The 22,807-nt window shown below is 42.1% G+C and overlaps 3 protein-coding genes across 9 annotated transcripts in view; 2 read left to right on the plus strand and 1 right to left on the minus strand.

Moving 5' to 3' along the window:
• Nucleotides 1–597: 597 nt before the first annotated feature.
• tarbp1 (TAR (HIV-1) RNA binding protein 1) lies at nt 598–12,851 on the plus strand. Of its 3 annotated transcripts, none has more exons than XM_089011587.1 (29): nt 598–1,587; nt 1,961–2,067; nt 2,149–2,212; nt 2,300–2,448; nt 2,520–2,572; nt 2,669–2,766; nt 2,843–2,978; nt 3,060–3,156; nt 3,669–3,758; nt 3,864–4,005; nt 4,087–4,335; nt 4,491–4,588; nt 4,665–4,802; nt 4,869–5,092; nt 5,173–5,407; nt 5,478–5,666; nt 5,730–5,929; nt 6,009–6,080; nt 6,383–6,503; nt 7,815–7,922; nt 7,998–8,147; nt 8,459–8,545; nt 8,624–8,829; nt 8,903–8,984; nt 9,079–9,244; nt 9,327–9,509; nt 9,606–9,730; nt 9,890–10,026; nt 11,459–12,851. In XM_089011587.1, the coding sequence occupies exons 1-29, from the start codon at nt 702–704 to the stop codon at nt 11,637–11,639; spliced, it is 4,773 nt and encodes a 1,590-aa protein (XP_088867713.1). In that variant the 5' UTR covers nt 598–701; the 3' UTR covers nt 11,640–12,851. The 3 variants fall into 3 exon arrangements, with proteins under 3 accessions (XP_088867713.1, XP_088867715.1, XP_088867714.1); XM_089011589.1 differs by having other exon boundaries at nt 9,890–9,974; XM_089011588.1 differs by having other exon boundaries at nt 4,890–5,092.
• A 41-nt stretch (nt 12,852–12,892) lies between these two features.
• On the plus strand, nt 12,893–17,334 carry LOC148889433 (histamine H2 receptor). Of its 2 annotated transcripts, XM_089011596.1 has the most exons (5): nt 12,893–13,239; nt 13,896–14,056; nt 14,126–15,210; nt 15,482–16,407; nt 17,205–17,334. In XM_089011596.1, exons 1-4 carry the CDS (start codon nt 13,095–13,097, stop codon nt 15,585–15,587), a joined length of 1,497 nt encoding a protein of 498 aa, XP_088867722.1. In that variant the 5' UTR covers nt 12,893–13,094; the 3' UTR covers nt 15,588–16,407; nt 17,205–17,334. The 2 variants fall into 2 exon arrangements, with proteins under 2 accessions (XP_088867722.1, XP_088867721.1); XM_089011595.1 differs by lacking the exon at nt 17,205–17,334 and having other exon boundaries at nt 12,942–13,239; nt 14,126–15,506.
• slc35f3b (solute carrier family 35 member F3b) overlaps nt 16,757–22,807 on the minus strand; it is a 46,482-nt gene continuing 40,431 nt past the window's right edge. For 3 of the 4 annotated variants that reach the window (XM_089011590.1, XM_089011591.1, XM_089011594.1), the window contains 5 exons: nt 21,436–21,655; nt 19,657–19,782; nt 18,576–18,768; nt 18,405–18,494; nt 16,757–18,115 (listed from right to left, as the gene is read on the minus strand). In XM_089011590.1, coding sequence (XP_088867716.1) covers nt 17,874–18,115; nt 18,405–18,494; nt 18,576–18,768; nt 19,657–19,782; nt 21,436–21,655 — 871 coding nt within the window. In that variant the 3' untranslated portion in view covers nt 16,757–17,873. The remainder of the gene's footprint in view (nt 18,116–18,404; nt 18,495–18,575; nt 18,769–19,656; nt 19,783–21,435; nt 21,656–22,807) is intronic. The other variant, XM_089011593.1, reaches the window with a different exon arrangement.

Consider the following 22,807-nt stretch of genomic DNA (forward strand, 5'->3'; position numbering starts at 1 on the left):
CTGGCTCGTCCCTTCTTTCATCTGGCTCGTCTCTTCTCTGTGTGACGTCTCCCTCTTTCAAGTAGCCCAAAATTTACAATACTATACACGAATGTAAATGTTTTCTTCCTGCATGAAACAGAAAATAATTGGTCTAATTTAATAGGCAGTGTCAATTTCTGTTTGTTTAGTATTACAGTACGGTATACTGTACAGTACTGTCTGTACTTGTTTTATACTGTCTCTTGCCGCACCTCAATTGTGCATCAGCCTCTTTTGTCGCAGCTTCGTTTGTTGCAGCTTGTTCTCGCGCCGCAGATTGTGCAGAAACTTTTTCTGAGCATCTTCATCTTTATTACGTTCATGGAGTTGCTTGTTCTGTAGCCACAGGAAGACACAAGCCAGTGTCTTCTTGTGCCGGTTCAAAGCCCGGATAAATACAGAGGGTTGTGTCAGGAAGGGCATCCGACGTAAAAGCTTGGCCAAAACAAACATGCGAATCAAACCTCTGAGATGGAGGACACTGATTCGCCGTGGCGACCCTTGAAGGGAAAAGTCGAAAGGAAAAGAAGACTGTACTTCAAGGACAGGTCCTGGAAATCTCGCGAGATTTCGTGATGACGTTTACGGAAGTTTTCAAATATCCACAGCGTCAATGTGCCGCGAGAGAAGTCATTTTGATATATTGTTTCTATATTTTGACATCGTGGGGATAAACTAAAATGAATTCTGTTTTAATTAACGCAATCCTGTCTACTTCGTCGAACTACGAACTTCTTTTTGACTCCCTGTGCTGGCCAGCTGACGCGTGGCCGGAGATGGAGCGCGTTGAGGCACTGACCGCTTTCATAGAAGGACTCGAGCAAATTGTTGTTCAATCAACAAATTCGCCGACAACGGCAAAAAGACAATGTATGCTAGATAAAACAGAATCTATCATTTGGACGCATTGCTTGCCTCTTCTCTCCAGGATATCAGCAGAAACTGAATATGTGCGGTATAGGGAGAGTATCGCAGCTGTATGCAGGCTTGTGGCCATCTGTGTCCGTTTATGTGACCCGGCTGTGGCGAGCCGAGCTGCTCTGACCGTCCTCCCTTCGCTCCAGCTGTCAAATGAGGATCAACCTAACGTGGAGAGACTCGGTGTGGAGGTGGCTAGTGAAGTCCTGGTTGTCCTTCTTCCATTCATAACTGGAGATGAGCCGCTCACGTCGAGCATTTTGTCATGTGTCTTGTCGGGCATTCGAACTATTCCAGACTTGTTGCTCTCCCGGGTCACCGTCCGGCTTATGTTAGCCCTGCTGGGCTGCTGCAATAATGCAAAGCACGGCAGCATCCTCAACAGGACTTTGAACGAGCTGTGTACCTGGCACACATCTGAGCGCACATCGGCCGTAACTGAGCGAACTCTTCTGTGTTTGACCTCCCTGTCAAACCACCTATTGGCACCGATTGAACCAGACCCTCGGCCCTGTCTCAGTTTCTGGTGGGTGGTTCAGGACGGTCTTATCCACAGAGACTGCGTGTCCCGTAAGAGAGCATTGTACCTGCTCAAAATGTGTGTGTCATCGTCGCTGGAGCAGGGATTCCAATGTCCTGCAAAACAAGGTAAAATGCTCACCGACATGGAAAGCCAAATATCATTTATCCAATATTCTATTAATCTTTCTTGTCACGGTTTTGTACCACTGTATGACATTTCTGCAGGTCAATAGCCCAGCGTTACCTGTTGAGTATAACAGTGAAACGAATATGTAGTGGGGGAAAAATACCAATATGATACTGTACTGTCATTTCATTGAATTGTCTTAAATAACTGATCGTGTGCTTTTTCAAATGAGTTGCTTTAGAGTGATTGATCTATCTTTATGATTGTATAGGTGGCATTTTTGTTGGTCTCTTCGATTCTTGCAAGATTCTGAACAGTTCTGTGATTATACATGTATGTATAAACCACTTTCTTTCAATCTTGTTCTTGAAGGGAATGATGAGGAAATCTTGTTCAAATGGACTGCCAAAAGCAGCAAGATACTTAAACAGTTCTGGGAGGATTATGTTCTGGTGATGGAGACGTTGGAGGAAAATCAGGTCAGGATGATTCAGTTCAAGGTTCATGGCCACTCCAATAGTACCACTAAGGTTGTGATGGTTTTTCCTCTTTTTCTGCAGGTCCATGTTGTCCGCCCGGTTCTGAACAGAATAGACTCTCTTGTCCAAACTACAGCCGATGAAGGTATTGGTGTTTGCTCTTTAAGATTATTTTATGCTTCCAATAAATACATCTGCGTTACCACATGTTATTTGTGTACTTGATTTGTAGGTCAGGATCTCTTCCACCCATCATGGTTGCTTTGTGTGTACCAGCGGATGTTTCACAGTGAGAATAAAACCTTAATGCGAGCGGGAGTGTGTCACCTGCTTGAACTTAAACTCCTCCAAAGGGCAACATTTGCTTCAACTTTTTCTCAGGTTAACGTCCACACATACTTTATTTTACATACTACTGTCTTGTGGTTAAACTGGTCTGATCTGCTCTCTAGTTTGTTGTTGGGCCATTTATGGATGTTCTGTCAGAAATGTCACTGTTCTGCAGGTAAGATTCTAAACTCATCATGAAATATGTTTAAATTACATAAGATCGGTTTATAATGATAAGTCTGACATCATAAATTGTTGTATTTTTCTCCAGGGCAGCTGGCCAGCGTGTTGGGGACTGCCCTGAGCTGGCAAGTAAACTCCAACTCTTCCTGAAGAACTTCTTCAGCAGCCTACCATTAGAGGACAGAGGTACCATCACTAACCGGTAATATTTGTCTCAGCTAACAAAAGCTTTTCTTCTCTTAAAATTGTGTTTGCTTGCCAGGCCGCGTCCTGCTACAGATGATCCAGCAGCTTGGATCCAAGCATTGGTGTGCAGTGCCCCTCCTTTTTATATCTCAGGCCCTGGCCACACTCGATTCAAGTCCACTCTTGGGGATTGAGGGTCTCACTGCCCTCAGGTCTGCTCCATGTTATGAAGGGAAATGGTACTTTTAATTTTGAAGTGCACATTAATTGCGTGCTTGGTCTGCCACATTCAGGGGGGTGCTGGGCTGTACCATGATCACACATCAAGTCCTTCTGAGAGGCGCAGCTCAGTGCTTTTTATTGAAGAGCGCCCTCTGTCTCATAGATGTGGTAAGCAAAGCATCTTTACAATTGGGAGTGCATGTCTCATTCATGCTTTCCAGTGAGCAAGCCTATTCCCACTTGAGTCCCATCAATAACCAACCATGCACGTTTTTGTAATACAATACATATTGATTTATATAGCGCTTTAACAACAGATGAAGCTGTAACAATGTACTGTACGAGGAATCTGAGGAATCATGCACACTGGAGATTTGAAGACTTTTAAAACTCGGAATGCATGTTTTATTGTCATCACTGTTAAAAGTTATACATTTCATCAATAAATATTTTTTCTCCTACAAACCCACCAGTTATGGTTACTTGCACTTCAGATATATATTTTATTCTCTTTTCTATTGACAATTTTAAAACCACAGTGAATTGTACCCTATACACTCACCAGTAACTGCTACTTTGATACAAATTCACCTAAAATGCATTACGTCTTCTGAACTGAGACATTTCTGAACTGTCATATCATAGATTTATCCCTGCTGTGTTAACATACATACTTTCAGAGCACAGTGACCCTTGACGACATCTTTACCTTCCTGGGCAATTTCCGAGCAGATGAGTCACTTTGTCGTGGCACGGCTCTTTGGGATGAGGTATGCTGTATGATGTTTTATGTTTTAAACTACTTGTAGTCAAATCGAGCTGCGGAACATCGTTTATTTAGCAAACCTGTTGCCCCTCGTTTGTGTTTTTTGGAGGTGTGTGCCTGGCTCTCAAGCAATGAGGGCAATTTTAAGATGAAACCAAGTAATCAAGTTGATGCTTCTTCAAGCAAGAAAAGCATAAGAGAATATGTTGAATGCAAAATTCATGAATTTCTAAGTGTTCCAGTATGCACTGGTGAGCTGGGATGGAGACACATTTTTTTAAAGTCCTTATTTTTTTTTCTTGAGAGTTTTAATTCGTTACTGTGCTTTACAGGTCAGACACAGAGCTTGCCTGACCCCAAAGAAGCAGATAAATTGGCCATGTCCGTTCTGCTATTGAGTGACATTGAGAGGAGATCACCTGGATCAAAGATTGGTGACACGATCCAGGTCTTGATATCTCCACTGGTGGACACTCTGAGCCGAGCCGGTACCAATCTTTACATGCCCCTGAAGAAGAGTGACAGGAGCATGCAGCTTGTCCTCCGACTGCTACGGCTCAGCAAAACATCAAAAGCCGGTGGTTTGTATAATTATGATGATTCATAAAAATTATTAGTCCACATCCGTAATGAAAAAGGTAGATAAATAAAAGAATACAAGATTGTCCTCCTGTCTTCAAAATTGGACAAAACACATAGACACAAATGAAAGCCTTTGACTGACTTTTTTTTTCAGTGGATGAGGTGACAGCCGTATTTGAGCGGCTCATTTTTCAATCTGTAGATTCAATGCAGGAGTTTATCATGAGGCGTTTGTGTGGGGGAATGCTGGAGGTAAACAACAGTCTCCACACAGAATTAGGACCTGTGTGGATTTGATTGATTCTGATCTTTTTTTATTTTGGTGCAGTTGTGTGATGTTGAGCGGGCCAAGCTGTATTTGAGTGTCTTCAAGCTGCTGTCCAAGCATCATTCTACAATTCAACAATCTTGCTTTCCAAAACTCATCAAGTATTGTCTCACCATCCTGAAAGAACCATTGCAGCAGGTTGGAAGCAAAATATTATTGCTAGTTCTCAACTTATTCAGATATTCATCATTATTCTTCTGATAGTTTCCCTCAATGGCGAGCCAGGTGGCCAAAGCTGTTGCTATGGCATCTCTTGCCACGGTATGTCACCTCATGGAGGAGCAGAGAATTGGCCCAGATACTTTTTCTCTCCTAAAACAACTGAATGAGTACTTCTACAAGCCAATGCTGTCACCCTGGCAAAGTCATTCACCTTTGGGACGCTTCAATGAGAGGCTCGTAAAACCTCACACAGAATACAACTTGAGGTCAGTGACTAAGAGAGTCTGAAAACGTGGTTGAACACACTTGCCTGTCATGTTAAAGTCCCACAGTCGTTACTTCTCAGCAATGAAGGTGGACAGGCCCCTCTCCTGCAGGACTGGGGTCGCACAGCTGCCCACTTCATGCGGGACCAGTGGACTTGCCTGAATTTTCTCATCAAAACATTTGAGGATTCCGAGGTCCCAAGAAACACAGAGACTGCTGCTGCCGCTCTGCGCTATTGCGTAGATGCTCTTGACCTGCTGCCCAGTGACCTGGTGCTTCCTGTTCTCACTTTCATGGAGGCGGTGTTGCCACAAGTGAGTCTCTGTGTGTTTTGAATTTAGATAGGAATATGGTATCTGGTGTTAAAGTGTGACGTGATCTCAGTTAGTGCGTGAAAATGAGGCCCTGTGTGTGGAAGCTGTGAGTCAGACCTGGCAGCTGGTGCATGGGCTCAACAACAACGCCCATGATTTCTGGCCTGCCCTCAAAGGCTTCATCTCGGTCGCTTTCCACCGAACGCTGCTGCTGCTCACAGATAGTCAAGCCCTGGTGCTGACAGCAACCGTGAAACAGGTAATCAGCACAAAAACAACATTTCCAATATTCGTAAAGTAAGAGTGACTTTTTTTTGTGCAGATTGCTGCCGAGATCATCGAGCTGTCCGAGTCCAAGAATGGCATATTTAGCGTTCTGCTGCAACACTGTTGTCAGGCATGGTTGCCTGCCGGTGAACAAAGCAGTAACCAGGACTGCGGAATGTTCTCCAGTGTTTTTAGTCATATCAACATCTTGGCTGAGGGCTGCGTTTATGGGCCTGTGTTCAGGAGAGATCAACGGTACTGGTACTGTTGACAGTCTACCAGTGCTTTGTTGCTTCTTTCTTGAAGTGCTTTGTTTATTGTTTTTCTTCCATAGGCTTGTTCAAGATGTCCAGGCATACGTAGAGCAACTGGGTGCGGCGTGTGCCATCAACACGGTCGTCACCTGGTGAGCCATTGCCTTTTTTGTGATGACAAAGATTTATCAGTAAATGTATTTTTCGTCACCTTGAGTTGTTGATTTTTTTTCAATAGCCATCTTAGTGAAAAGGGATTTGTAATTGTACGATGGAGTTCAATGCAAGAAGTTGGGGGCATATACAGTACATCAACAATATTAGAATGAGGGTCTGTGACTGTTCTTTCATTTTGGAAATTTTATTGTCACATCATGGCTTTAATTTGTTTACGTTGCCTCTAGATGTTGTCTCTTCCCATTTCACAGTTGATCAAAAGCCTTTTATCTTACAGTGACAACAGAGATGAGCAGTTACCTCGCATGTGCACCTTGGCTTTCCTCAGCCGCCTGGATGCCTCTAACAGTCTGCATCAAGGACTGATGGAGCAGCTGGTTGTCATTCTCCTAGAAAAGGTAACTTACAGTAATTATCTTTGCAAAACTAAATGACCCGAACTCCAAATTCATTCAGAATTCCTTGATCTACAAAATAGAGGAGCTGCTGTAAAGGCAGCCACTCTCGCGGCGCCATCTTGAAGTCAAAACAAAAAAAAAAACGAAATAACAAAGACACAATACAAAAGACAAACAAAGAGGAGGTTTATGGATGTTGTCAAAGAGGACATGAAGGTAGCTGGTGTGAGAGGAGAGGATGCACAAAACCGGGTTAGATGGAGGACATTGATTCGCTGTGGCGACCCCTGAAGGGAAAAGCCGAAAGGAAAAGAAGAAGAGGACGACACAATACAAAAGACACAGACAGTCATTCATTCTTCAGCACTTTTTTGCACCCTCTTTCTTTGAAGCAGTTCTAAATGAAAGAGGAGAGGATCAAAGCGTCCTTTTCATTAGTGGATCAGGGACGTTGTGGTGGAATGTGCACATCTGCTCCAAGCTAAATCTCATCTCATCTCATTTTCCGTACCGCTTATTCCTCATTAGGGTCGCGGGGGTTGCTGGAGCCTATCTCAGCTGTCTTCGGGCACAAGGCGGGGGACACCCTGAATTGGTTGCCAGCGATTGATACCAAACACAAAGCTGTAGCATCCATTGATGAAAAGAGATTGTTTCACATCTCCTGCCCCACGCAAATTCGCATCAATTCCAAGCTGCGACAGTTCCACACACGCATCGGCGCTCTGCGCTGACACTCCTTTCTTCTCACCGCAGGCTTCTCAAGCCATGCATCCATCCAGCCGCAGACTGTCCAACAGCACCGACCTTTCCGCTGAACAAAGTGGGGCTGTGAAAAAGTTTGCCCATCACAGGCACAAAAAAGCACAATGGCCCCAGAGCTGTTCAGCGATGACAGTCAAATGGCACCGACATTCCTCCCGATCAAAAACAGTGCTGGCATATTCATGCTGCTGAAAAGCCGCAACCGCTGAACAGAGTCTTCTCCTTGATGAGTGTTGTCGCCAAAAATGATGAAAAACAATCCATATCCGTTATACACGACGCACAACAACACAAAGTGACAAAAGTAAATGCAAAAACAACACAAAAGAAACAAAAATCAAGGCTCGTGAGATCACTTGCTGACGGTTGCTTACTCGGGCGCCATCTTGGACTTCTTTTCTTCTATTGTGTCATAAATACAGTGCCGTGAAGATGTGTAATATGCTGTGGTTCATGTCGCAACTGTTAGAGTTGCCCAGCGAATGATTTCAATTTGCAACTCGTTGAACCACTTTCTGTCATATCACTGTCAAATTTTGTTTCCAGGACAAGAACATATCCAAATCATTGCGTATCTCGAGTAACTCACTACAACATCGGGTGAAAAACAGAATCTGGCAAACACTGCTAATGATGCTGCCCAAATTTAAAGAGGTAAGTCACAACTCAATCACTGCACATGCTCTCTGGAAAAGAATTACATCTTGTGTGTTTTGTGAATGCACACAGGAGTTTGTGGCCTCAATATTGAGCAGAATTTTTGAGGCTGGCTTCTGCAGTAACCAGGCTTCAGTCAAGTATCTAATTGAGTGGACGGTTATTCTGATCCTTGTCCGCTATCCGCAACAAATAGACAATTTTTGGGCCTGCTTCAACATGGTAAGCTTGCACATTTTTGATATTTTTTGAAAAGTCCCATTTTCATCAGAGTGGTGAGCACATGAATGGCCTATTCGCGGATTTTTTTCTTTTATTTCCATTTCATAATTGAACCAAAATTGGAAAAACACTCTCCCATTGTCTTTTCTTTTTGTAATAAACCTGCTTCATGCTAATCAAAAAGAACGCAAAATGCTTTCTGTCTTTGATATTCCTGGTTTACTGGTGACTATTATTTGTGAAGTGTATCGAGCCAAGTTGTACAGTTTTAATTAAAATAACATTTACATATTTATGTGCTTTTGGTGCAGAATCACGAAGGAACCAAGACTGGTATCTGCACCTTTCTGGCAGTTCTAGTGCATTTTGCCGTCATCATTCCCACCCTGAACAATCCGGTAAGGCACCTTAAAACTGTTACTGTGATGTTAAATCACGTTGCAACCCTTTTAACTTTTCTTTCCTTTATCAATAAGGATTTGCATTTGGCAAAAGCCCTGGACGTCGCCCTTCAGTGGTGTTTCCACCACAACTTTAGTGTGCGTCTCTATGCCCTACTGGCTTTGAAGCGAATTTGGAGCTTGATTGAGGTCCAAGGAGAGAAGACAGTTAATGATTTTAAGGCGCTGTCGACTGTGGTTAAGACCTGTCTACACCAGACTGAGGCCTTGAAAAACACTGGGTAGGAATCGGACTCCGCTGTCGCGGCATTAGCAGCAGTGTTGTGCCGTAAATAAATTCCTGCTAAATTTTAGGAATGCAAACAAGAACTGGACCAGGATTCAAGAGCACTTTTTCTTTAATGCCTTTCATCCAGTCAGGGATTACAGCATTGAGGTAAGTGTATACAGTTTGTGAAAATGTGTTTCACTCTGCATGTACAGTAAATACTGTAAGTCTTTTTTTTTTTTTTTTTTTTTTTTCCCACTAGACAATATTCTACACTTTTCCAAGACATTCAGGTTTATCTGATGATGAATGGACTCCCCCTTGGAAGCTGGAGAAGCTGTCTTGCTTTTTTCAAATGCCTCCTTTGAAGAATCCCAGTCCTGACCTGAGCCAGCTCCAACCCGGAAACTGGATCCAGCAAGACAAAAGTACAGTCGCACAGCTCCAAGGCCACCTGAATCTAATGTGATGCTTTTTCAAGGGGAATAGTTACAATTTTGTTTCTCGCAGGTGAGGACAAGGAGGAGCGTTGGGAAGAGGTGCAGAAGAAAATAACCCCATGGTGTTTGGACATCCAGGGGCAGGACCCGGACCTTCAGCCGGTTCTGCAGCAAAGAGCGGCTCGCCTTGGCAAACAGCATGGTGCTCTGCTGGTGGTCGCCTCACTCATTGACAAACCCACTAATCTTGGAGGTCAGCACATTGTTTAGCAAAGGCAATGAAAGACTGTGTATAGACTGCAACTCTGAGAGTAACATCACTAACATGTCTTTGCTTGTGCGCTTGTAGGTTTGTGTCGGACTTGTGAGATTTTTGGTGCCAATGCGTTGGTGCTGGACAACCTACGTCACATTACCGACAAACACTTTCAGTCCCTCAGTGTTTCATCTGAACTCTGGCTTCCTCTCCTGGAGGTAACGAGCATGACCTATGACTCCACTTCATTGGCATTGATAGTTTGCATTGTACTGTACTAAGAGTGGTTTGTAATATGTTGGTTATCTCCTTTAACTGCAATTAAAATGACAATGTTTTTTGTGCCCCTCTTTAAACTGTATGCTTTTGCTCATTAGGTAAAGCCATTGGAGCTGGCAGACTTCCTTCAGATAAAGAAGAGTGAGGGCTACTGTATTGTTGGTGCAGAACAGACCTCCAACAGTAAGAGTCTTCAGGACTACCGATTTCCCGAGAAGACTCTGTTACTTCTTGGGTATGATTTGCATTGGCAGAATACACAAGTGTTTTCATTTCAGTAGTTGTACTTCACATTAACACTGCTGCATAATTAACACCCTTCAATTAGCCCACCCATTTTGGGGGGAATTAAGGTGAAACACTAGAGTAGCCAAGATGAAGCTAAAAACTGTAAACTATGACTTTTAAAGTCATGCAGGCACGCTCAAGATTTTTAGTGACTTAATGGATTGCTTTACAAATCAATATGGGCGGCAATAAGAGAGCAGAATTTGGGGCAGGGCTATTTTGTGTCAAGAAACTATTGACATTTGTAAAATCCACAAGGCTTTACTGTTAAAATTGAACCGAACCGCCACTCTGAAATAACGTTTTTCTGTCAGTTCCACCCTCCTCACATTCACCTCTTAGTTTTACACGGATAAATATCTGAGCCGACGATATTATTTAATTTGAACTCACCGGTTAAGCCTTTTTTTTCCCAGCGGGGCCCTTCACTCTTGGAGCTTCCGTCAGAACATGTTGCTCTGTAATTGGCCGTCCCTCAGGATTGCACAGCGGAAAGTGTTGACAGCAGCAGGGACCTTCGTCCACTGTGATGTTGTTTGGGGCATGGAGTAACACGTTGTCTCGTTCACGTATTTGGAGCTTCATGCCAAATGACGTAACTTCAATCATGTAAATATTTGGGACATTATAATTCCTTCTTTTGCTGGAAGAAAGCATTACAATATCTCTTTAGATGTTTTGTTTTGTTGCGGTCCTCTTTTAATAGGAGCAATCTTTCCACCTAATTAGCTCTTCGGATAAGTAGAGATTATTACATTGTCAGTTCCTGCTGTGTTGTGCCCTCTGAAAGCTTCCCTTATTTTACCTTTACACTCACTGTAGGTTCCGTACACCTGTACAATCCAGTGTGCCTCCTCGATACAAAACAACAGCGTATTGTTCAGCTGTGTTGTGGAATATCATGAAAACACTACATTACATAATAGTGCTTGATGCTTTGGTGGTCACATCCCATCCTTGTCTCTTGCCAAGAGTAATCAACTACTGATTGACAGCATGTCAGGAAATGAATTAACTTATCTATTCATGGTTCATTGATGAAAGTGGATGGGCAGTACTGTACGGCATCATCACGTTGGACGAAAACCACATTTTTGAAGCTTTATTGAAAGTGATTGCTGTGCTAAGGTAGTTATTAATGAATGCAACGCAATACAACTGTTACTCCTTTTCCATGGTCAACTTGGAAAGAACAAATCCAGGAAGATTTTGATTTTTTTTTTTGTATACCTCAACTTATTTTTAAAGCATTTATTTTTACATTAACTTTAGTATCAGTATTCATCCAGTAAATGTATTCTGAATATGTCCTAAACTGTTGAACGTCTGGGGTAAAATTGGAAAAAAAGGCCCATACTTAATGAATGTTTCTGTCATAGTAACGAAAGAGAAGGCATTCCTGCCAACTTGCTTCAGCTGCTCGACGTGTGCGTAGAGATCCCTCAACAAGGGGTCATCCGCTCACTCAACGTGCATGTGAGCGCTGCCCTGCTGATATGGGAGTACACTCGCCAATGCCTCGTCAGTAACCCCAGTCAAGACAAGTCAAAACACGGCTGAAGAACGAAACCACACAACATTCAGTCCGAAGGTGTTTGCGTCTCAACAGTCACCAAATTTTGCGGTTTACTTTTAACTGCAAGCTACAGTGCAAGCACTGTTCATCATCAAAGCCTGTTCATCATGTACATTTATCTGTGGTTTTTGTACGTGTACATTTTTGGTGCTTTAAAGGGGACGTGAAATGGAGATCAGCACTGCTTATTCCATCCCAGTATTCCAATGAGCTTCATGTTGAAATAGTAAAACCATCATCTATGGCTGCAGAGGAGCAGTAACAATTCCATTTTTACTGTTATCCATTGAAGCAATTACTTTTTGACTCGTGTGGACTTAAAAAAAACACTGCATATAATATGCTGTGCTCAAAAAGCATTCATCGTTGACTTGATATTCTTATATAAATCATTGCCACTGGGTAAACTCCGAAATATTAATTTCACACCAAATAACTTTTTTTTTATTTTATTTTTTTTTTCTTCTTGGTTTCGTTCAGTTTCTGTGTTTTCATCAGTCACAGATGCGTTGGAGCCTTTTGCATCTGACTTAGTGTGAGAGGTGGTGTAGGGAAAATAGACAAACAGCTATTGACATTCACATGTAGTTCAGAATTGTGGGATTTTTTTATTTCTAACACAAAAATAGTACTGTACTTTTTAATTACACTAGCAAAATACAGTTGTGTGCTGAAACAAAAATATAAATCACAAACTCAGTACGTATTTCATTTTTAATAAGATGCTAGTTTTTAATATATTTATTTAAGTGATTAGCACATCTGTCTGACATTATTCAAGCTCAGGGTTTGAATCTGGGCTTCCTTTATGATTTTTTAATGATATTCTTGTGCATGTGTGCGTTTTGTCCGGTTTTCTGACTCCCCCACCACAGCTCTAAAGGAAAGCATGTTGCAAAGGTTGATTTGATGGCTCTAAATTTAACTTAAGTGCGTATGTGAGTCTCAACATTGTTCATTTGTGTACCTTGTGATGGGCAAACTAGGGCAACATTTTTGCTCTACTCTATGGTAGCAGTATAGAAATGAATGGATCAATGGTCATTGAATTGTTTGTGAGAGCTCCGCATTCTTACAGTAATAGTTTTGTGGTGGTTGCAGTCAACAAAAAAAAATGCCTATGCTTGTCAATTGAAAGGTTTTCAGTGTTTTAAACTGTATGTATATTTTTAATAAAAATGTTTGCGTGAATAAAAGTTTGCCGGATTCTCATGTGTACTCGGTGGGTTTAACGGACAAAAAAACATGCGTTTGAAGAGCAAGTACTGTAGTCCGTCCTAATTCTCCAAAGGGGCTGTCAGTGGGAGGAAGAAGGCGTCAGTTGCTTAGTCACCTGCCGTTTCTGAGTATTTCGAACCAGATGCAGTTCAGTGTTCTATTTGTCACCTTTTTTTTTTCATTCAGAGCATTGGGTTAAGTGCATTTCATTAAGCCGGCGAATGGAGAGATGGTCAGTTCCGGGCTGTTTGCGAGCGGCAGCCGTCAACTCAAGCCGAAAGGATGATTCAGAGAGAGGCTTGTCGACGCAAATGGAGTCGCTGTTGTTGGTGCTGGTGGTGTTGATGTGTGTGGGCTCGGTGACAGGTAGTGGAATTTGTGACGGTTTCAGTTTTTACTTTCACCTGTAACAATGTTTTATAAATACCCTAAATATAAACAAAATGTTAATCTTGTATTGTCTTGAGAAACTCTTTGTCATGGCGTATTTCACAGTACCGGTAAATATGATGTAGCTGCATGGTTTCCATTGATAAAACGTTTGGAAATTATTTTTCACCAATTATAACTTACATCTCCCCAATTAAACTTGAAATGAATGCTTATCTTATTATTATTCAAAACCCAGTCCTTACAACTTTTTATGCCACAGTAATGCAATTAAATTGTATGTTCTGAATTATGCAATGTTGTCATCAAACTGAAGCTTTTTTTACTGGTCAACCTCTGCAATACTGTCGGTCAAAGCAAATCATTTACATTTGTAGGGTCATATATTTTAACAACAAATGTACTGGGACTCATCAATGTTTATTTATATACTTCAAATAAGAAGTTAGCATTTTGAGGTGTGGTTTTGCAAATGAGTGACAAAAAAAATCTATCCTAATACATGGTGCGATGTTGTGGCGTCACACGTGTGTATGATTTTGAAGTGCGCCTTTCAACCCTTTCATGATCTGATATTGATGGTCATAACATGCTTGTCTAACCACCGTGCTGCGTGTCATCTTTCCATGAAGGTAACCTCCTTGTCATTGTCCTGGTGGCAACCAGCAAGACTCTCCATCAGGTGACATCAGTGTTGATCATAAACTTGGCCATCAGTGATCTCCTTGTGGGCCTCAGCGTCATGCCCTTTGTTGCTTTGTCCTTTCTGAAGCCTGGATGGGGCGAATGTTTTGTAAGAAATTTCTTAGTCTCTGGATCCATCTTATGAATTTATGAATTCATTTCTTTTCTCCTTTGACAGAGCCTGTGTCTATTTGTGGCCTACGCCTCCTCTGTCTACTGCACAGTTTCTGTCCTAACACTGGCTGCCATCGCTTTAGATCGCTACCACTCCATCATGGACTGCCTGCGCTACAGCTCCCGTTGCACCCTGTGGAGGATGTGCTCGGTGGTCGTGTGGATCTGGCTGCAGGCCATGGCAACCAGTTCCCCCCCACTGCTGGGTTGGAGCTCTGTGTCCTATGTGACTCCCGCGTACAGTTGTGCAGTGGACTGGACCAGCAGTCCCAGCTACACGGCCACCATGATCAACCTCTCCTACGTAATGCCCGCCATCATTATCCTTGTCTGCTATGTGAGAATCCTCAAAGTAGCACACAACCATGCCAAGAGAATTCACAGTTTAGAGGATTCTGTTCAACGCAGAAGGGATCCCAACACCATGTTCCCTCCTTCTTTGGACAGCACCTCCACACTGGTCTACAATCCAAGTAGGCAGTGCGTCTCATCTCATTCGACATCCTGGGGGTTATTCTCCATGATGTCATCGCCCCAGAGGCCCCTGGAATCACAGAAGCACCATAAACGAGTTGCTCACCTCTTTCTGGTCATCTTAGCTTTTTTCCTGTGCTGGACACCCTACATTGGAATTGCTCTCTTTCAAGCCACAGAAGCAGCAATCTCTAGTGAAAGCTCCCTGGTACCCCCCTCTGCTATGACAGTCTCCTACTTTCTGGTGCTGTTAAACTCAGACTTCAACCCTCTGCTATACGCACTGCTCAGCAAACGTTTCCAGGCAGCTCTGCGGGGGCTTTGGCAGAAGCTGAGAGCTGGAATGGACAGCGTTGTCAGCTGGGGAGGGGAGGTGGATCACTGCAGCACGACCACGCCATTTCCCGGGCCAAACTCCAGTTTGGACAACTCCCAGTATTGCCCTCCAATTTTCACCATCAGGACTCACTTCAAGCATCATTCCAGTGAAAATGTACATGAAATATGTCTTCGGGAGAAAGTCACGACCCCATCCTGCTCCCATGAGCAGGTCCCCTGTGGTGGAATGAGTCTGAATTGCCTGCAGGTCCCCTGTCGGGCGCAAGAGGGCAGCACATTACCATTTTCTGCTTTGACTGTGATGCCAACGGCCACTTCTGTCTGTGGAGCACTGCAGCACGACCACGCCATTTCCCGGGGCAAACTCCAGTTTGGACAACTGCCAGTATTGCCCTCCAGTTTTCACCATCAGGACTCACTTCAAGCATCATTCCAGTGAAAATGTACATGAAATATGTCTTCGGGAGAAAGTCACGACCCCATCCTGCTCCCATGAGCAGGTCCCCTGTGGTGGAATGAGTCTGAATTGCCTGCAGGAGGGCAGCACATTACCATTTTCTGCTTTGACTGTGATGCCAACGGCTACTTTTGTCTGTGGTCAGATTACCGTGAAAGTCGAGCATGCCCCATCAGAAATCCTATTACTCACATAAACGAAATGGGCATTTTTTTGGGGGGACACCTTCTGTTGTAAATGAGTTCTCTCTATCGGGGTTTTAATGAGAGAGAGCCAGATGTAAGCATGATATTTTGGACAATTTTCTGCCTGGGTCCAACTTTTTAAGGGTGTTTTTGGTAAGGTCTCTTCCTGAGCCAGCATGAAATGTGCTACTCTCAGTTCCAAAATTTATGACCTCCAGATGAAGGGACAAAAATGACAATGAGAAAGCTTGAATAGATTGTGGTATCCATTTTTAGCAATTATGCAAGTACCATTTAGATCTGATGCACTCTACAATATCAAAAAAGCGTTATTCTTTAAACTATTTATGATCAAAACAGAATTTTCTGCCCCGAAACATCTCACTGAAAAGGTCAATCTACCTTTGTAAAAAACCTTTCCGATAGCATGTTGGCAAGAAGAAACCAAACGTGGACAATTGATGTATTGAAAAGTAATCTTTTATGAAGTATATCTCAATATACTTGAATATCCTTCCCATTCCCACCACCACCAGATCAAATAATCCCATCATTTTATAAGCACACTTCACATTCCTTCCTCAAAGGTTATAATCATACAGTTTGTTGCATCTCATTGTGTAAAAACGTCATTCCTTACAAAGGTTTACATTTATATCTAGCAATAATTCCAGAGGAATACAATACTCTTGTTTATTGTCATTGGGAATGACAATGGGAAACGGTGCTCATGTATGCTGAGAATAAGGCAGTGAAGTAGTCTTGATGACTGTGATGTCATTATCAGCCTTCCCTGTCTCAACAGCAGCCAGATGTAAGAAAATATGAAAGGTATGTTATGAGGTGTCAAAAAATAATGCAGATAATTGCTTGTCTGCGGAAGTCTGTAAATAGCAGATTGCACATATTGATGTTAATACATTCACAAGGCAGTTACCAGCTCTTCATTCAAGGCTCAGCTTCGTCTGCACTGCTCACTTGCCTCAAGTATCATAAATACAGTAAAGATAGCTTGTGTCTCCAAACTACAGCCACTACAGCATGAGGTACACACTATCCAATTAGACCCAATGCAAAAGGTGTCTTTAATTACATTATATATATATATATATATATATATATATATATATATATATATATATATATATATATATATATATATATATATATATTTTTTGTTAAAAACTGCAATTGAATAAATTCATACTCCTAGAAATCAAGGGAATGCAATGATTCTGCCATTCAAATGTTTAGTTTTCGACACATTTTTGTGTCAAATTTTGATATCACCCCTGGATTGGATTGTATTAGATTATGTACCAAATGAAGTGTCCAGTAAGTGAAAAAGTAGAAAACTTATCAGCTGCATACAAAAATGAGATAGTAGCGATAGAAATCTGCTCCACCTAACTTAATTGTGTGCGTTCTGTAAATGAGAGAAATCCAAAGGGTAAGCGGGGATATGGGGGGGTTCTCAATGTTGTTCCATTCACAGTAAACCAAATTGCTTTCAACCAAAGGTCACAATACTGAAACAACTAAAACCTTAAGCACGTTGGCTGAATTGAAAGCAAATTTCTCTTCATGACAGTCCAAGCTAATCATACATTGCACATTTTACTTTTCAGAGCTTTCGACGAGACTGCCAGCCAAAGCGGAAGGTGTCACCACTTCAAGCTTGACAGTAGCTCAAGCTTCCAGCCCGGGAGGGCACATGAATGTCGGGGGTCAATCAGAGTGCTCCAAAAAAGGCTTCGGATGATGCAGTAACGACATTTTGAGCTCACACTGAGCCTCGCATGTCCACATAGGCCTGTTCGCACCACAGGATCACATCATGTCGCTAGGTGTTAACGTGGAGCTGTTATATAGAGTGCAAAGGAGGAAGGAATCTGTCATGACACCTGAGCGATTGCGCTCGCTGCCTCCCATTATTTTGCAGGCATAAGAGCATATGTAGGCATTCTTTGGATTGTTGAGCATGTGTTTTGTATTCAGGCCAGCCAAGTCCACATAGTACTGAATTTCTTCTCCAATAAAGTTGACAAGTCTTCCCAGGCGAAGCGGGTGGTGAGCATTGAAAAAAATGATGACAGGTACAGCTGTAACTTTGTAATACCTGATTATATTTAAGTAAGTGTGTTTTGTGTCCATGCATCAACTCAATGATGGTAGGCAATGGCAATCTCTCTTACTGATCCAAATTTTACAGATGAAAGTTCACGCCAAAGGAGGCTGCATCAAGGGAGGCCATTAAAACGTCCCCCCTCATTGTGACTCAGACCACATTGTACCAATCAGCGTGAAAACGTCGACATGGAGGTCCTGGTTCGGCCTCTCCAGTTGAGCCCCGTGGAGGCTCCCGCTTGGGCTCCGCCCTCTGCCGGCTCATCACGTTTACGGAGCTTGGTGCTGAGGCGGATGATGCACTGGTCCCAATCCTCTGGAAGGAGCAGCATGAGAAAGCCCAGACAGATGATGGAGATGGCGATGAGGCGCACAGTGTTGAAATTAATCTCACACGAGTAGAAGTCAACCACTGGTAAGGTGAGGAGGGGGAAAAAAAGTCATTTAGAAACGTTTCTGTAAATTAATGATGGTATAGTGCTGTCAAAACGTATACTGAAGTGGCTGCGCAGAGCTACTTCAAACACTTTGAATGGGGAAAATTATTCAACCCGAAAGATTAATAAAAACGAAGGAATAAAGAATGTAAAAGGAAGATCCAATGGGAATGGCAGTTTGATATTCTACCTACAAGAACCTTTCTGCATTTTCACTCTGAACTATGAAGCGATGAGATCTTTGACTTATACTCAGTCACTTACTGGCATTGACGGGAACACTTAAGACGATGCCCAGGGAGATCGAAGTTGGATATGTTATGGCAATGCCAAAGTTGACCAGGATGTTGAAAGCTGTGTGAGAAAGCAGAATGAGAGCAGTAGTATTTTCATTCAAGTGCGATACTTGATGAAAAGATGAGTAATTTTATTTACCAAAAAGTAGAGCTGCAACGCCACACAGGTAGGCCCAAGGAATGTCACCTGGAGATTCAATGTACTCCACCCGGGTCAAATATAAGATGCCGGGCACAACGCTGATAAAAACAAAGTTGGCACCTCCCACAATGGTCAGAAAGAGTGCAGCCTCCCCGAATTTGGCACTTCCTAGGACCATCTTAAAGAGAACCTGGCGGGAAGGAAAGGAATTTCTCATGAATGCACACAATGTGACCTGCCATGATGCGGCACAGAGGATGACCTTCATTCAATTCAAATTATTATGTGGTCCTCGTCTGGAAATTAAACAGGCAGCCAGCATTTAGCGATAAATTAATATACGTATATGTAAATTATATATATACTGTATATATATACTGTATATATATATATATATATATATATATATATATATATATATATATATATATATATATATATATATATATATACAGTAAAGTCTCGTTATATCGATATTCAAGGGAGTCCGAAAAAATATCGATATAACCGGGACTATCGATATATCCGACCCTGTTTGCATGTAATTTTCTCCGTGCGTGCATAGAAATAGTATCGATATAACCGGGACTATCGATATATCCGATATCGATATAACGAGACTTTACTATATATATATATATATATATATATATATATATACACACACACACATATAATAGTGTATATTCTTTTTGAATTTCACAATTGCAAGACAACTGGATCTATTTCATTATGTATTCTATGCTTGTCCAAGTATGTCCAATTATCCATTCCACCCAAATTTAATTCTAGTACGTATTTACTTTTCATGTGTAAAATATCCTTTTAGTCAAAGGTAAGCTTCTTTTTACACATCAAATGATGAAATTGTACGTCATTTTAGATCCTATTTAGCTTCAACTAGTGAAATAAAAATGTCGTACATTTTCTACACCACTGCGACCTTGTATCACGATAATCAACTTGTTTCATATTACATGCAGAAGCCTGTTTTTTTAATGAAAAAAAACTTGATAACTAACACATTTCTTCGATTGGTTCACCTAATAAAATGGTCATCAATGTATTGCAATCCTACCTTGTATAGTGCAGACATGGACGCTGAAGTAACAACGAGAGTGATGCCAATGACCGAGTGACTATGAAAGCCATCAGCGTAGGTCATCATGACGATGCCTGCAATGGCCAAGATGGCCGCCACTATCTGCAGACAGAGGAGGAGCACAGTGACTTTTTTTTACCGCCGTCACAGATGGCCTCCCCTTTGTTGTGCTCTCATTGATGCATGAGCTTTATTTCAAAGTCAGTAGAAGAAGCTCCTGCGGTCTTCTAAGTCGTTGATTGTCTGGCATTGATTTCCACTGCAAGCCATCACGCCAAAACCAGCAAGAACATAGTCCTCACACACAAAAAAAAAATACTCAAACGTAGCATACCATAAAATCAAGATTGTATATTTGCATAGAGCTCATTGTTATAAAGACAGCAACAAGCATCGGTCCCGTTTAGTGGATTACTTTTGCATTTAAGAGGTGTCAGGAAGTTAAATGGGCAATGTTGTACTGAGGCCAAAGCCCCCTGAACATCCCTCTCAGGCATGGCAGCTTTGACAAAGTGATTCTCTCATCACCACGGGCCATCTGCCAGTCAAGATGAAGGGTTGTTGCTAACTCAAGGTCACTCACCTCAAACTTTATTACAATACTCCATTGTTGAGAAGGTTTCTTCAGCCGTCATCTGTACAATTTTGAAGGTTTCGGATGTCCGAAACCTTCAAAATTGTACAGATGACGGCTGAAGAAACCTTCTCATCGATGGACCACTCCTGTACGACTGAGAGCTTACACAGACGTAATACTCCATTGTATTCCCGTTTCTTAAAAAAATATGAATTGTATATAGTGAAATGAGACTCTAGTAGCATCAGTTTACCATGGTGTCCATGTGATAAACTCCCAGAGACATTACAGCAGTGGTGCCAATAACAGAGACCCATCTGCCTTTGCACACAACATCGCAGAGGGATGATGTAGCGTCTTTCTGTTCGTGCACGTCTATGCTTGTGCACGCTCATGACAAACTGGTCCAGCGTCCCCTGCATTGCTGCAGACAGCCAAACTCTGCAATGAGCACCCTCAAAGACATACAGAAAGATGTATAGAGAAGGTGCTGGTGGGAGTAGGAGGGAGGAAGAATTAGATCTGGCTTTCCTTCTTACGGAGCGCCTTTCATCGCATATAATGGGAAAACAGAGAGATGCTTGAGTGGGTATATGAAGGGAACAGAAAAAAAGGAGGAGAGGGATCCATTCTGCGTAGGACGTTGGAGCTAAATCCTTCCACTGAATCCTCCGTACCACAAAAACATGAATGTTAACAAACCTTTCAGTCACACAGTGTTTCCGTGCCGTGAGTGTGTTACCTGTTACCTCAGCTGTTGTTCAAGCACGATATAAACAAATACGTATGTATTGCATTGTATTTTGGACAGGTGCCCTCATTTCAAGGTCATATAACTCCAGGCCCATATAATTTAGGAATTAACTCCTTTCCTGATGAAAGAAGAGAGGCTAAGGTTTGTAGTGCTGTATTGAATGTTTATATGGTCCTAAAACTCAATAGTCTGTGGGTCCTGGAATTCAAGTGACAATGACAAAAACCTTGGCACTGGAGTGGACATATTTTTGCATATGTCTGGCAGTGAATGAGTTAATTACTTTTTAAGTGGAAATAGAGATAATGCTGTCAACCAAACATTATTGCCTTCAACATCGCACACAAAACTAACCATATATGTTATGGTATCTTTTTCCTGCTGCTTGCTCGCTAAAAACTCAAGATGTGAACTATGAACTCACCCTGATGCCCATGAAGCGGTCTCGCAGGACAATCCAGGAGAGCAGGAAGACAAAGGCCTTGTTACAACAAAAGAGCGCCGACACGTCTGTTGTGTTGATCTTCCTGAGGGCCTGCAGGTACAAGTAGTTGGTGAGGATCCACAGCAGGCCGAAAGGGGCCACCTTGGTGAAGAACACCTTGGGGGTCAGCCCATCGTCACCAAAAAAACGACAACACTCCCTATGCAGACACACGACAGGATGAGGAAATTGAATTCATTAGATACGAGAGTTAAGTGTTTAGTGAGAAAAAAAGTACTGGATTGGATATGATTAGGAGGCGTTCCTTTAGTGACGTCACGTACAGACTCGTCACCTACTCAAAAACAAGACTTCCTGAATATTCAGCGAGAGTCTTAAAACGTAAAATGTAGATATATGCGGTGGAATCTTTTTAAAATACACTCAGTAGAAGTCATTAGAAGCCATTTTACAAATTATGGACACAACTTGTCCGGAGACGTCGGTTGTCCTTTAAATGTGAAGTAAAATTGAGCTACAACTACTGTCAACAGCCACCGAACTTCATTTGACATTGTAGAAGAAGTAGGACCTAACCCCAGCCTATACTATACTGCCTTATAATGTGGTATGCCTTATATTTGGAAAGCATTTATATATTTACATATTATATTTGCAAAACTTTTGTTATTCATTGAAGGTGCGCCTGATACTCAAGTGCACCTTATATATAGAAAAAGTTTGAAAATATACCATTCATTAGGGGTACGCCTTATACTCTGGTGTGCCTTATACACCAGAAAATACTGTACTTTAAAAAAAATGTTTATAATGCAAGTCTAAGAATCTCAATGCAAAACAAATAACCTCCATCATTTCCACTTCGAGAAAAGATTTTCCAGTACTCAGTGTCATAGTTAGTGTTTAGTGTTTAATACATTCTGCCGCAGCCCAGCGGAGGTAGATAATTGGCAAGCTGCGGAAAATGCTGACTATCTCTTCTGACTGAGCGGGGAGGCCTTTGAGGTTTCCTGGCTCTGATTGTTGAACAACACATTTGGGTAACGTTCCAGTAAAGAAGTGGTGGCGTGCAGCCAATAAAACAATCATGTCCTTGAAGGAAGGGCACATGATGTTTTAAAGAACCTTTGGTGTGCCACCATAGCCTCAGAGGAACTTGAGTTGAGCTGATGTGTGTGTGCGTGTGTCTGTGTGTGTCCAGATCAGTCTTTTCTGACAGTGGGAGATAGCGGGGAAGGAAGTAAGAAGTGAAGGTGTGAAGTGAAACATCCTTTCATCGAAGGGGTTGTCTATAACTTCTGTCCAATGCTGGTGGCATGTTTTTGAACGGTGACAAACAATTTTTAACCAC

This window comes from Hippocampus bargibanti, linkage group LG13 (assembly GCF_051943395.1).
Source record: "Hippocampus bargibanti isolate YZ-2025 linkage group LG13, ASM5194339v1, whole genome shotgun sequence".
NCBI classification, from domain to species: Eukaryota; Metazoa; Chordata; class Actinopteri; order Syngnathiformes; family Syngnathidae; genus Hippocampus; species Hippocampus bargibanti.

Bases quoted from the DNA above. Each gene is read 5' to 3' on its own strand.
- tarbp1 (XM_089011587.1), top strand. From the start codon at position 702: ATGAATTCTGTTTTAATTAACGCAATCCTGTCTACTTCGTCGAACTAC. The intron at 3,759-3,863 runs GTATGCTGTATG...TGTTTTTTGGAG, and splicing joins GCACGGCTCTTTGGGATGAG to GTGTGTGCCTGGCTCTCAAG. The intron at 8,148-8,458 runs GTAAGCTTGCAC...CTTTTGGTGCAG, and splicing joins TTTGGGCCTGCTTCAACATG to AATCACGAAGGAACCAAGAC.
- LOC148889433 (XM_089011595.1), top strand. From the start codon at position 13,095: ATGGAGAGATGGTCAGTTCCGGGCTGTTTGCGAGCGGCAGCCGTCAAC. The intron at 13,240-13,895 runs GTAGTGGAATTT...CTTTCCATGAAG, and splicing joins GTGTGTGGGCTCGGTGACAG to GTAACCTCCTTGTCATTGTC. The intron at 14,057-14,125 runs GTAAGAAATTTC...CTCCTTTGACAG, and splicing joins CTGGATGGGGCGAATGTTTT to AGCCTGTGTCTATTTGTGGC.